The sequence below is a fragment of the Schistocerca gregaria genome, chromosome 11 (genome assembly GCF_023897955.1).
Source record: "Schistocerca gregaria isolate iqSchGreg1 chromosome 11, iqSchGreg1.2, whole genome shotgun sequence".
Taxonomy (NCBI): domain Eukaryota; kingdom Metazoa; phylum Arthropoda; class Insecta; order Orthoptera; family Acrididae; genus Schistocerca; species Schistocerca gregaria.
In genome coordinates this window covers 93,298,759-93,313,063 of record NC_064930.1, presented here as the reverse complement: position 1 = coordinate 93,313,063, position 14,305 = coordinate 93,298,759, and the positions used below count along the sequence as shown (strand labels likewise).

The window sequence follows — 14,305 nt, the reverse complement described above, 5'->3', positions numbered from 1 at the left end:
CTACCTATTATCCTATGCTGCTTTCACTATTTCGTCTCTTAAAGCTGCCTATTTGTCTCCTACTATATTCGTTTCTGCTGTTCTGCTGTTCTAGTCAAGGGTTGACAAATACTTCTCCTATGAAACGCTCAACCACCTCTCATTCTTTCAGTTTGTTTAGGTCCGTCCCCCCCCCCCCCCCCCCCCCCGCAATTTTTTCAGTTTTAACCTACAGTTCGTAACCAATAAACTGTGGACAGTGTTCGCATCTGCCCCTGGAAATGTTTTAAGATTTAAAACCTGGTTCCTGAATATCTGTCCTACCATTATATAATCACTCTGAAATCTTTCGGTATCTCCAGGTTTCTTTCACATACACAACTGTCTTTCACCATTCTTAAACAAAGTGTTGGCTACGATTAAATTATGCTCTGTGTAAAATTCTACCACGTGGCTTCCTCTTTCGTTCCTTTCCCTGAGACCATATTTACGTATTTTTTCTTTCTCTTCCTTTTCCTGCTGTTGAATAATCTCTTTTATCTCATCGTATGTTTCTTCAATCTCTTCATCATCTGTAGAGCTAGTTGTTGTATAAACTTTTACTACTGTGATGGGTGTGGCCTTCAAGTTTGTCTTGACTAAAAACCCCCACTCATCGAATGACCAGCAAAACTAGTGGCATGGGATAGCAGATTTGCTGTCTCGGAGGAGGCCAGTATGGCACTGGTGTTCAAAGGTGCGCTCCTCAACAGTGCACATCGTTAAACCTATATAAAATTTACCACACAAGCACAGAATTTTATAAATGCTTGCCTGGTGAAACTCTTAAGTCATCTTTTACTGATTGCACAAGTGCCAAGATTTTTGATGGAGGATTAAAGATCACAGTTACCTCAAGTTTTCAAAGAGTGCTGCGTGTTTGTGCATAAACATTTACAGTGTGTGTCATCTCGAAGACCTCTTCCTCGTTCTGCTATTTATAAGTCTGTAGTGCTCTCTGTATCTGGTGTGACAAATATCCATTTCACAATTTTGCAGGAAAACAATTTGGAGATTACAGGTTGTCGACATCTGAGACAGTACAGGCTCAGTGACTCAGTCGTCAAGAGACCCACTGTTTCAGCCAGGTGGAGTGGGCTTTCGAAATACCAGATTCCCAAGTGTACCGTCACTCTTACGTCGGACTAAGACATCGACAAATGCCAGACAACCTTTTTCTCGGTGTTTTATGTTTTGACGTACAGACTTTACCCACCTCATAACCATGGGCCGTACTGCAAGCTCGTGCAGTGTCACTCACATCAGAGATGAGCTGGTTCAAATTGTGGTGGTGGAGGATCATTTTCACTGCCAGTCTTTGGCCGGCAAGGGATGAAGAGATGGCGGAATAAAGTTCCTGATCACCAGTCCTTGCACCAACATCTAGGGTTAAATTCGAAACCTGTCGCAGTGTTTCATGAAAGAAAGGTGTATGGCACTTTGGGGCAGCAAGTAATAATCAGATGATCATTAGTTAGTTATTTCATTACGAAAAGACTCTTACATTGTCTGTGTGTGCTTTCCACCTACCTCCGTCATCTACAAGAGCACGGAAACTGTTTTTGTGGTGAGCCGGAGAACGATGGAGGACATACCGACCATAATTCCCAGTCTACAATACTCTTTGTGCTAGCTCCAAAAAGATGTTCCTCTTCACTATGTACTTAGTAGGATCAGCAATGATGACTACTCTACATAAAAGTTTTGAGTTTCAACCAATTGATATACTCAGTAAAAGTTCATATGCAACAAATGTAAGTATTAGTATTGTAACTAATATCCCTATCACTGACATCACCATTAGCAGTTCAGAGGTGACCTCTACAAGAAGTTCCAAGTAAAATGGCCCATCACCCCTGTAATCACCAGAAGTTAATTTCTTGCCTTAAAAGTGGAAAATAATCTCCCCACTTGCCATACGAGTTGGTCAGCAGTACGGGTGGTGCACAAACAGTTTCCCCTAAGTTTTACATGAATTGTACAGTCATCAAGAGTTCACTCCCTACTTTTACCAAAAACACATTAAAGTCTGTCCGGCTCTTATGTCATCAGAGGCACAATACGTGACGCTGGCATTCGGGTAATGTGGACAGTTTGGTGTCTCGGAGTGAGGTGCCTCCTTTCACTGGCCCTCTGGACATTTTCATATTGGGGCACATCTGACCTACGCACAGGTCTTTGGTTTACCTTCCCCAGAGGTGAATGCGGATTTGTATGCTTCTTCTTGGAAGCCACAATGATACTTGCTCATACACTAGTGGTTTTACTTTTCAAATAAGGTTATAACTGGTAGAAAGTTACTGTAGGCCCAGCACATTATGTAAAGTTTTGTTCATAGTGAAAAAAATGTGGGGAGTGAGATGTTATGTAGAGCAATTCAGTTATGAATCAAATGACATGAAAGGGGAATAGTAGCAATGAAGAGAGCTAGACACGGATGTAACATATCCCCGATCTTACTTATTTTGTATATTGAGGAAGCAGTAGAGGAAACTGAGGAGAAGTTTGGAAGAAGAATTAAAGTTGAAAGAGAAGGAATAAAAACCTAGAGATTTAGTGGTGGCATTGTAAGGCTTCAAAGATGGAAAAGGGCTTTGTGTGGACAGTGTCTTGAGGTTGTAAGGTGAACATCAACAGAAGTGAAACAAATGTAATAGAATCAAGTTGAATGAAATTCAGTATGCTAAGGGAAGTGACAAACTAAAAGTAATACATGTGTCATGCTTTTTGGGCAGCAAACTAACTGGCTATGGTCAAAGTAGAGAGGGTATAAAATGCAAACAGGCTAGAGCAAGAGAACCTTTTTTAAAAAGAGATTTTCTTAATGTCAAATTTGGATTCAAATGTTAACAGGTCTGTTGTGAAGTTATTTGTCTGCAGTGTACCCTTGTACAGAAGTGAAAAAATGTACAAAAATCATTTCTGGTGAGAACAGAATAGGAGCTTTGAAAATTTGGTACTACAGGAGAATAGGTTGAAAAGATCGAGCAGTTAGGAGGTACAGAATCAAGCTGAGGAGGAAAAAAAATTATAGTACAGCTTGATTAAAAGATGGGATTAACTTTAACACTGTCCGAACAGGTCTCGGAAGGCCCAATGCTGCCGGCAGACTGCCGTGTCATCCTCAGCCAGTAGATGTCACCGAGTGTGGATGTGGAGGGGCACTTGGTCAGCAAACTCCTCTCCTGGCTGTCGTCAGTTTCCGTGACTGAAACCGCTACTTCTCAGTCAGCCTCACGAGGGCCCAGTGCACCCAGCTTGCCAACAAATAAACCCGAGCAGTCACCCGAGTGCTTGCCGAGCTCGGCACTGTTTAACTGATAATCTGGAGCACTAAGGAATCATCAGGTTTGAAATTGATGGAAGGGTGTCCGGGGGGGGGGGGGGGGGGGGATAATGGACCTGAGGGGCAGGGGAGCGGTGAAAATTGTGGGGAGAGGCCAAGTGACTTGAGCTGGTTGTAGGCTCCAGGAGTTATGCAGAGCTGAAGAGGATTCCACAGGACAGACTTATTAGGTATTGCCTAAGGCAATGGAGAAGTATTTGTCCAGGGTTTTAAGAACTTGGTATTATGAAATCCCTTACTTTCAAGTATTTTCTGTTTGATACTTCATTTCATCCTATTAGATACGTTGGCATAGTTGACGAATCTGTTATTTGGTTCTCTTATAAGATGCTATTGGTCAAACTCTTGTTAGTATGATCCCTGTGTATAACATATATGCAATAGTAAAGTATTAGCCAAGCGGTCTCAGGCGCTGCAGTCACGGACTGCGCGGCTGGTCCCGGCGGAGGTTCGAGTCCTCCCTCGGGCATGGGTGTGTGTGTCTGTCGATAGGATAATTTAGGTTAAGTAGTGTGTAAATAGGGACTGATGACCTCAGCAGTTACGTCCCATAAGATTTCACACACATTTGGACAGTAGCCAAGTTCTTACATCTGCAGTTTTCTGTGATGGATCTATATCCTTCCTTAAATGTGGATATAATTGTTGCCTCACACCATTCTGGGGAGTCTTCTTCTTTTCATTAAGGCTTTCAAATTCAGTGTCCGAATATGTCCGATATTAGTTTTCTGCTACAGCTCCGATGACTGATGATGTCCGACAAGTTTCCATTATTGTGCTCTAAAATGAGAGCTGGGAGAATGCAGTGAGTAGAAAAATTGGGCTGGAAAAGGTGAAATGCATGTTTAGTTTTTCTTGAAATGCATGTTTAGTTTTTCTGAGGTCACTGTTACATTTGAAGAGTTTCAAACTTTTAAAGTAAAACTATCTTTACCACCAATCTTCGTGCTTCTTTATATGGCATCTTACTAAGCAACCTCACAGATTGGCACTGTTTGATTTTCTCATTGCTTACAAGATTTGAAGCTTGGTGCCCAGCCATCACTTTATTAAAGCAGTAAGATTTACTCCTGACAAACACCAGGAAAACTCGTCTTTCAAGATTAGAAAATGTCAAAGTACCTCTTGGTACAAAACTTTTGGATGTTATTGACATTTTCACCAGCAGCTGATTACGTAGGTTGCAAGACTTGAAATTGGGAAGTAACTGATTCAGTTCTGACGTATGTGTTTAGGATTTTAAAGTTTTGTGATGTGTCTGGATTTTGGCCTAAACCTTAAGGCTGGCAGTTTTAGTGTATTGCAGAGTGGCTGGCTCCTCCCTTTTTTCCTTGCGGTCAGCCAGCCACTACCATCTGCTATATTGTTTTAGCTCCCTCTACCACATCCTTCCTGGGTTGTCCATGTTTTACTGCTGACGACATGCTTAGTCCATGCTTCGGTGTGGGTAGGCACATATTTTTTGAACCTTAGTACCTGTGTTTTACATTCTGTTTTATCTTACTGTTCTGAGTATTTTCTTGTCACCTGTCTCAATATGTTACTGAGCAGGCGCTGAAGACCTTGCTGTTGTGCGCCCCAAAACTCTACTACTACTACTACTACTACTACTACTGATGCAGTTCTCAACAGCAGCACCTAATTTTATGCTCTTTTATTCTGAATTTGTTATCAATGGAAATTTTAATTTATCGGCATTGGATCATAATTTTTTGATATAAAAAACATTATTTTTAATTACTAAGTACATTAAAATGCATGTATTCACAATAAATTAAAATTTGGCACAATAGTGCTAGATACCAATTAGAAAATGACATACTTTTTATTTCAAGAGAATGAATAGTGTTATTTATGTATATAATTTCTCATTTCACACTAAGGCATTTTGCATGTGCATACCAAATTTCAATTTGTCATATGAATGATAATTTAAATTAAAAAAGATTTTTACTAAATAAATATGGTTCAGTATTCGTTAATTAACATGTTCATGTAATAATAAATACAGAATGAAATGAAGAAAAAAATTTGCTAGCAGTGAGAATTGAAACACTGACTTCACAGTAACAAAACATTTTTGCTCCACAATTAGCTACCACTGACATGTTAGTAGGATCAAATGTTTTCTGCTTAATGGTGCTCAGAAATCTTCTAATCTTCAAAATGTTTTTTTAGAGTCTCCAACTGCTTTAGGAAACTGTTGTCTAGGAGAAAATCGAAAGAGCCCAACCTGTAAAGCCACCTATTAGTCCTTTCAGTTTCATCCTCTGTCTACTGTTACTTACAGTCTCTGTATCTGCAACTATAGCTCTCCTTGTTAAGATATGAACTTTCCTGCTGTCTTTGTATTTCAGTATTGTACATTCATCCACTCATTCATTCAATGGATTCCATAAACCCTGTCGGGGGAGGGGGGAAACCTACTTCAGCTGTACATTGACAAAAGAAATGGGAATGTGGAAACTTAATGTGTGTAGTATACTAACAGCAAACTATCATTCTTTTGCTTATTGCTGTTCACACTTCTGCTGTTTAATTGAGTACATTGGAAGGAAACCTGCTGCTACCTTCTCAGCTATACTGCACAGCTGCTGTTCACTGCTGTTAATAGCTGGGATATTTATTCAGTTGCAATGGTTTTTTTTCTCAGATAGCATATTTTAACACGTATAAATACTCTCTCTTATTTGTAACACAGTATTAATTGTCATAAATTTTGTAACAAACAATGTTGCTTGCCATGTAGCTGTCAGAACTTTCAGTACCTGAATGTAGATATTTGGATAATTATCAGAAATAATTGCTAATAAGGTACACAATACTCATTTTATGAAGGTTTGAAGCTCCTCTTTTCTTTCTTCTGTGTTTAAAATTTAAAAACTGGGTTGCTTTGGAAATCAGCCTTATGCAAACACATTTAGTTTATTTTTATATTTCCCCAGACATGTTTCGACACAAGTGTGTCATCGTCTGTGGGTTAAATTTTTATTTCTGTGAAGTACAATATCACATTTGTAATAATTTAAGTACTGTAGGCCTCAGAAATACAATATTTGCAATTTGCTTCATTTTGTTTGTACACTCACCTTAAGATTACATCACTAATGGAACAGTATTATTGTACATCAGTTTTAGCACTTGTTTTCATCATCATCTTCTTCTTCTTCTTCTTTTTTAACATGTAATCTGGAAACTAGCCTTGAAACAAATTATTGTGTATTTGTGGAGAGCTGTTTCGAGGGTAGAGGTTATGTACATTTCTGTACTTATATTTTCCATCCTGTTTTGTGTCCCTGGTTGGTGTCTCAATCAGCTACTATTTAGTGCATTGCTTTCACTCAGTTTTTCATAAATTTCTACTCACTACACGATTTAAAAATGAGGAAACTATGATCTAATCTTGACACACTATCAGTAGAGTGACAGTGTCTCGTTGTTGCGGCATTTGGACGAGTTTCCTGCTCGACATCTACAAAGTGTAAGGTTCGTGTCCAGTCTGTTCCCTCGCAGTCATCGGAATGCAGACTCCTCTGCAGAGGCCCCCTACAGGTCGGCCGGTCGTGTGCCTGCGGAAGAGATGTTGCGGCCAGTGGCGGGAGGGCTCTACGGTGGTGCAGAAGGGGATCCGGGCCTCAACTTGTGCCGTCTGTTCTGCCAGCTGCCTCTGTGTCTTTCACATCGACGTGTTCGCGGCACGTTTACGCCGAAGCTAAGCGCCGTGTGCAGCTCGATGAGAAACGACTGTCCAGATGTCGAGATTTTCAGGTACTCGTATCTCCACTGCCTGTTTGATGACTGAATCCCAGAATTCATTGGCTTCTTGCAGCACCTTTGTTCAAAAACAAACAAATGTCCTTACTCGATACTGTGTTGTGCCACTGCAGACATGCCAGTTCGCTCGAACTGTGCTGCGAGATGCGTCGCTGCACCTGGCTGGTGTACTGTATGTCACTCTAGAAACTAATGCAGTAGGCACCAGCCGGTCGTAGCCCCGGTCGGCCTACGATCACTTTCTCGATTGTACCAGTTGATAAGAAAAATTTGTTCATTACCCTGGCAGTCTTGGCTGCGGCCAGCCCAGGGTTCAGGAGGGATGCTGCACACTCGGTTTCTCCTTTTCAGTCCTTTTCACTCTTCATCTGACTCGGCTGGAGAGTGCGGCTGCAGCACCGGTAGAGTGGGTGGTGTGCAGCACAGTGACGCACTTCACTGTACTGTTGGGAGCGTGTGAGGTGTGTTCGCTTTAGCCAAACTGGTAAATTGGCAGTGCCGTGCACATCGTCTACATGGGACACGAGTTGTTTTTGAACAGGCAAAGGTACAGCAACATGGCGGCAGGTTCTGGGATTCAGTTGTCAAAGAGGCAGAGGAAATGAGTTCAGTGTGATGTTGTCAACTGGGACAGTGGTTTCCAAGTGGCGTAACATTAATAAAAATATGTCTGGAACACTCTGACGTGAAAGCAGCTGAGGCAGCTGCTGGTATAAACGGGCAGCACCGGGTTTTGAAACCTTGAGCCCCCCACCCATTCCACACATTGTGGAGGCTCCGCAATCCAGTGTGTGGGAGGAGTCTGGAATCCAGCGGCCATATCAGAGCAGACTTGATGTAAACCTGACAGTTTGCCTGAAGACGGTGAATGGGAACTCGTAAAAACTTTGCAGTAACGCAATGTCGTGACTTGGCTGGTAACACTAGAAAATTTTGCGCAAGAAGTTCTCTGAGAAAGCCTGCATTACCATGGAGAAAAGGTCCACATATTTTGGGGAGACTAAACTTGGATATCATATTTTCAAATTACAAAAGTATGTTACAAGAATATTTTGTGGCATTCGTTCCAAAAAATTATGCAGGCACATATCTGTAAGACATGTCAGTAATAGTTATTATTTTGGACAGTTATTTCACAATGTGTGTACCCATTAATTTTCTCTTAACCTATATTTATTTTTACTCAGAAAGTAGTGGAAAGCATGATGATGATGATGATGATGATGATGATGATGATGATGATGATGATGATAATAATAATAATAATAATAATAATAATAATAATAATAATAATAATAATAATAATAATACGACATGAAACCTCTACAAAGACTTCAAGGAATTAATATTAGCACAGAAGGGAATAAAGTAAATGGTTACACATGTATCATGTATTCATTTATTTAGCCGGGGAAGATTAGGACCATCGGTTCCTGCCTTTCATTTAAGCGTTCTACATACTTTACATTTCATTCATTACAATAAACATATATGTGTTGCAGCTAATATACGAAACAACATTTAGAAATTATTATGGTCATGAAAAGTAAAATTATTTAGCAACTTTCATGTCCTGTCATTAAAGTGAGGGATTGTGGAACAGAATTAACCAACTTGTTAGTGTGGGCATTCTGCACAAGTGAAGAGAACCCTCACAGAAACACTTAAACTTGATAAATTAGGTGGTTGTTGTTGTTGTTGTTGTTGTTGTTGTGGTGGTCTTCAGTCTCGAGACTGGTTTGATGTAGCTCTCCATGCTACTCTATCCTGTGCAAGCTTCTTGATCTCCAAGTACCTACTGCAACCTACATCCTTCTGAATCTGCTTAGTGTATTCATCTCTTGGTCTCCCTCTACAATTTTTACCCTCCATGCTGCCCTCCAATACTAAATTGGTGATCCCTTGATGCCTCAGAACATGTCCTACCAACCGATCCCTTCTTCTGGTCAAATTGTGCCACAAACTTCTCTTCTCCCCAATCCTATTCAATACTTCCTCATTAGTTATGTGATCTACCCATCTAATCTTCAGCATTCTTCTGTAGCACCACATTTCGAAAGCTTCTATTCTCTTCTTGTCCAAACTATTTATCGTCCACATTTCACTTCCATATATGGCTACACTCCATACAAATACTTTCAGAAAAGACTTCCTGACACTTAAATCTATACTCGATGTTAACAAATTTCTCTTCTTCAGAAACGCTTTCCTTGCCATTGCCAGTCTACATTTTATATCCTCTCTACTTCGACCATCATCAGTTATTTTGCTCCCCAAATAGAAAAACTCCTTTACTACTTTAAGTGTCTCGTTTCCTAATCCAATTCCCTCAGCATCACCCGACTTAATTCGACTACATTCCATTATCCTGGTTTTGCTTTTGTTGATGTTCATCTTATATACTCCTCTCAAGACACTGTCCATTCCATTCAACTGCTCTTCCAAGTCCCTTGCTGTCTCTGACAGAATTACAATCTCATCGGCGAACCTCAAAGTTTTTATTTCTTCAGCATGGATTTTAAATCCTACTCTGAATTTTTCTGTTGTTTTCTTTACTGCTTGCTCAATATTCAGATTGAATAACATCGGGGATAGGCTACAACCCTGTCTTACTCCCTTCCCAACCACTGTCTCCCTTTCGTGCCCCTCGTCTCTTATAACTGCCATCTGGTTTCTGTACAAATTGTAAATAGCCTTTAGCTCCCTTTATTTTACCCCTGCCACCTTTAGAATTTGAAAGAGAGTATTCCAGTCAACATTGTCAAAAGCTTTCTCTAAGTCTACAAATGCTAGGAACGTATGTTTGCCTTTCCTTAATCTTTCTTCTAATATAAGTCGTAAGGTCAGTATTGCCTCACGTGTTCCAGTATTTCTACGGAATCCAAACTGATCTTCCCCGAGGTCAGCTTCTACTAGTTTTTGCATTCGTCTGTGAAGAATTCGTGTTAGTATTTTGCAGCTATGGCTTATTAAACTGATAGTTCGGTAATTTTCACATCTGTCAACACCTGCTTTCTTGGGGATTGGAATTATTATTTCTTCTTGAAGTCGGAGGGTATTTCGCTTGTTTCATACATGTTGCTCACCAGATGGTAGAGTTTTGTCAGGACTGGCTCTCCCAAGGGCGTCAGTAGTTCCAATGGAATGTTGTCTACTCGGGGGGCCTTATATCGACTCAGGTCTTTCAGTGCTCTGTCAAACTCTTCACGCAATATCTTATCTTCCATTTCATCTTCATCTACATCCTCTTCCATTTCCATAATATTGTCCTCAAGTACATCGCCCTTGTGTAGAACCTCTATATACTCCTTCCACCTTTCTGCTTTCCTTTCCTTTCTTTGCTTAGAACTGGGTTTCCATCTGAGCTCTTGATGATCATACAAGTGGTTCTCTTATCTTCAAAGGTCTCTTTAATTTTCCTGTAGGCAGTATTTATCTTACCCCTAGTGAGATAAGCCTCTACATTCTTACATTTGTCCTCTAGCCATCCCTGCTTACCCATTTTGCACTTCCTGTCGATCTCATTTTTGAGACGTTTGTATTCCTTTTTGCCTGCTTCATTTATTGGATTTTTATATTTTCTCCTTTCATCAATTAAATTCAATATTTCTTCTGTTACCCAAGGATTTCTACTAGCCCTCGTCTTTTTACCTACTTGATTCTCTGCTGCCTTCACTACTTCATCCCTCAAAGCTACTCATTCTTCTTCTACTGTATTTCTTTCCCCCATTCCAGACAATTGTTCCCTTATGCTCTCCCTGAAACTCTGTACAACCTCTGGTTCTTTCAGTTTATCCATGTCCCTTCTCCTTAAATTCCCAACTTTTTGCAGTTTCTTCAGTTTTAATCTACAGGTCATAACCAATAGATTGTGGTCAGAGTCCACATCTGCCACTGAAAATGTCTTACAATTTAAAACCTGGTTCCTAAATCTCTGTCTTACCGTTATATAATCTATCTGGTACCTTTTAGTATCTCCGGGTTCTTCCATGTATACAACCTTCTTTTATGATTCTTAAACCAAGTGTTAGCTATGACTAAGTTGTGCTCTGTGCAAAATTCTACCAGGCGGCTTCCTCTTTCATTTCTTAGCCCCAATCCATATCCACCTACTATATTTCCTTCTCTCCCTTTTCCTACACTCGAATTCCAGTCACCAATGACTATTAAATTTTCATCTCCCTTCACTACCTGAATAATTTCTTTTATCTCATCATACATTTCATCAATTTCTTCGTCATCTGCAGAGCTAGTTGGCATATAAACTTGTTCTACTGTAGTAGGCATGGGCTTCGTGTCTATCTTGGCCACAATAATGCGTTCACTATGCTGTTTGTAGTAGCTTACTCCTATTTTTTATTCATTATTAAACCTACTCCTGTGTTATCCCTATTTGATTTTGTATTTATAACCCTGTATTCAGCTGACCAGAAGTCTTGTTCCTCCTGCCACTGAACTTCACTAATTCCCACTATATCTAACTTTAACCTATCCATTTCCCTTTTCAAATTTTCTAACCTACCTGCCCGATTAAGGGATCTGTCATTCCACACTCCGATCCGTAGAACGCCAGTTTTATTTCTCCTGATAACGATGTCCTCTTGAGTAGTCCACTCCTGGAGATCCGAATGGGGGACTATTTTACACAAGAGGACGCCATCATCATTTAACCATACAGTAAAGCTGCATGCCCTCGGGAAAAATTACGGCTCTAGTTTCCCCTTGCTTTCAGCCGTTCGCAGTACCACAACAGCAAGGCCGTTTTGGTTAATGTTGCAAGGCCAGATCAGTCAATCATCCAGACTGTTGCCCCTGCAACTACTGAAAAGGCTGCTGCCCCTCTTCAGGAACCACACGTTTGTCTGGCCTCTCAACAGATACCCCTCCGTTGTGTTTGCACCTACGTTACGGCTATCTTTATCGCTGAGGCACGCAAGCCTCCCCACCAACGGCAAGGTCCATGGTTCATGGGGGGGAGGATAAATTAGGTAAGCACTGTAATAAAATAGTCATTCATGACCCTAACTTGATTCCTTATGTTGCATTTAAGTAAAATGTACATTCTTCTATTTTTGTGCCTACCAGAAGCCCCTCTCTGCCGTATATGTGGAATATGACTAATGCCACTAAATAGCAGGATACCCCACTAGATTCTGTGATATGCCAAAGATGTGCAAATGTCGACATCCTCTTAAATAAATTAGAATGTAGTGATGTCGCAAGAAGTTCTTCCAACTTGTTTGAGTCATATCTCTTTAATAGTAAAGAGAGGGTTTACAAAGGGAAAAGTTATTCATTAAGCTGTTTTGTTTACAGTTGTTGCTATAATAGCAGTGTCGGATGTACTTTTAGAAAGAGTTAATGAAATTTTCATGGGCTTGCTTTGAAAAGCTCTCCACATAGAGTTGAGAACTACAAGAGGTTTTTTCCATACAAGATATGTTCAGTATACGAGATCAGACAGACAGGAATAGGTGGAAGTGTGAATTTCTTAAAACTTGCTAATAAATTCAGTTGGAAAGGATTACTGAAAGGCTCAAACAAATATTTGTTGTCAATTGAAGGCGACATGTACTGGAGAGGGGGAGCCGCACTCTGTCATACTTAAACTGCAATCCATATTCACATAAAATTTTGTGTTTTCGGATTAACTCATCAAGCTGAGGTAATACTAATTACTTGTAGGATGAACTCTAGTGTGCGGCGGTAAAGCATTTTTAACAAACTAGGAACGGTAACTATTGCTACTCTGTACATTCCCGTTTCCAGTCTGAAGACTGGTTCGCTGCAGCTCTCCATGTTGGTCTGTCATGCGCAAGACTTCATCTCCAAATAACTACTGCAGCCTAAATACATTTGAATATGTTTACTTATAGTCCAGCTTTGGTGTCCCTTAATTTTAATGACCCCCCCCCCCCCCCTCCACCATATACACACTTCTGGGTGCGTGTGCCCTACATGGTTTCGTGCGGACATCCAGTGCCTTCCAGACATGCATGTGTCCTTCAGCTCGAAAAAGGATTACTGCGAAAACGAGCAAGTTATCCGTCTCCTTTTTGTGAACCTGTCAACGACTTGACGCATCTGCTTTTCGGTGACTAATCTTTAGTACTGTTCTGTAGCATCTCATTTTAAATGCCTCTATTCTTATCTGGGCTGAACTGATTATCAACCATGTTTCACTTTCATATAGTGCTGCATTAAAGAAAAATACTGTGAGATGCTGACAAATTCCTTTAGGCAGTCTGCCTTTTATATCCACACTATTTTAGCCATCATCAGTTATTTCGGTACTCAAACAGCAAACTGTTCTACTTTAAGGGTCTAATTCCGTATCTGAATGCCTTCGAAACATCCCAATTTAATTTGACTGAATTGCAGTACCTTTGTTTTACGCTTGTTGATGTTCTTCCTCGTACGTCATCTTACGACGCTACCCATTGCACGCAACTTCTCTTCCGAGCCCTTTTGCTACCACTGACAGAATCATTGGTGGACATCTATGTTTTTATTTCTTCTTTTTGAACTTTAATTTTCTTTCAGAATTTCTTTTTGGTTTCCTTCACAGTTCGGTTATTGTTCGCGATTGAGTATTGCTGGGGATAGGCTACAGTCACATATTCCTCAACTACTGCCTCCCTCTCATGCTCCTTGACTTTTGTAACCTATTTCTGGTTCCTGTACCACTTGTACGTACCCTTTGCTCCCTGTAGTTTATCCCTAGGAGCTTCAGAATTCCTATTGACATTATAAAATACTTTTTCTGCATCTACATATTCTACAAATGTGTGTTAAATTTAATGTAACGATGTGATAATATGTGACACTCGTGGTGTGTGTATTACAGATTCGAGTCGACAGCGTGCCCTGGACATGGTGGGCTCCGAAGTGCGGGCCGTCGCCAGGTCCTGATGTTGCACTCCGGATACCGTTTCTGGGATGGCGTCACAGAGGGAGACGTGTTTAGTGACTGCCGTCGTCAGATACGTCGAATGCTGTGCCCCACTGTGCCGTTCTGTTCCCAAACATTGGGAGGCATCTGCGAAGCCGGGAACTGGGCGGATTCTTTTTGTTTGTACAAAAATGTTCTGTCAGCACACAAGGTGCTGAGACAGACCAAGATAGGAGTCCCACACCAGGTGCCTGCAATAAAGTAATGGAAACCAC

The 14,305-nt window shown here is 40.7% G+C and overlaps 1 protein-coding gene across 5 annotated transcripts in view; it reads left to right on the top strand.

The window, feature by feature from the left end:
- The window catches only part of LOC126294956 (protein LZIC-like), a 63,700-nt gene extending 49,395 nt beyond the window's left edge, over window positions 1-14,305 (top strand). For all 5 annotated transcript variants that reach the window (XM_049987181.1, XM_049987176.1, XM_049987180.1 and 2 more), the window contains one exon: window positions 13,986-14,305. In XM_049987181.1, the coding sequence (XP_049843138.1) occupies window positions 13,986-14,050 (65 nt within the window). In that variant the 3' untranslated portion in view covers window positions 14,051-14,305. The remainder of the gene's footprint in view (window positions 1-13,985) is intronic.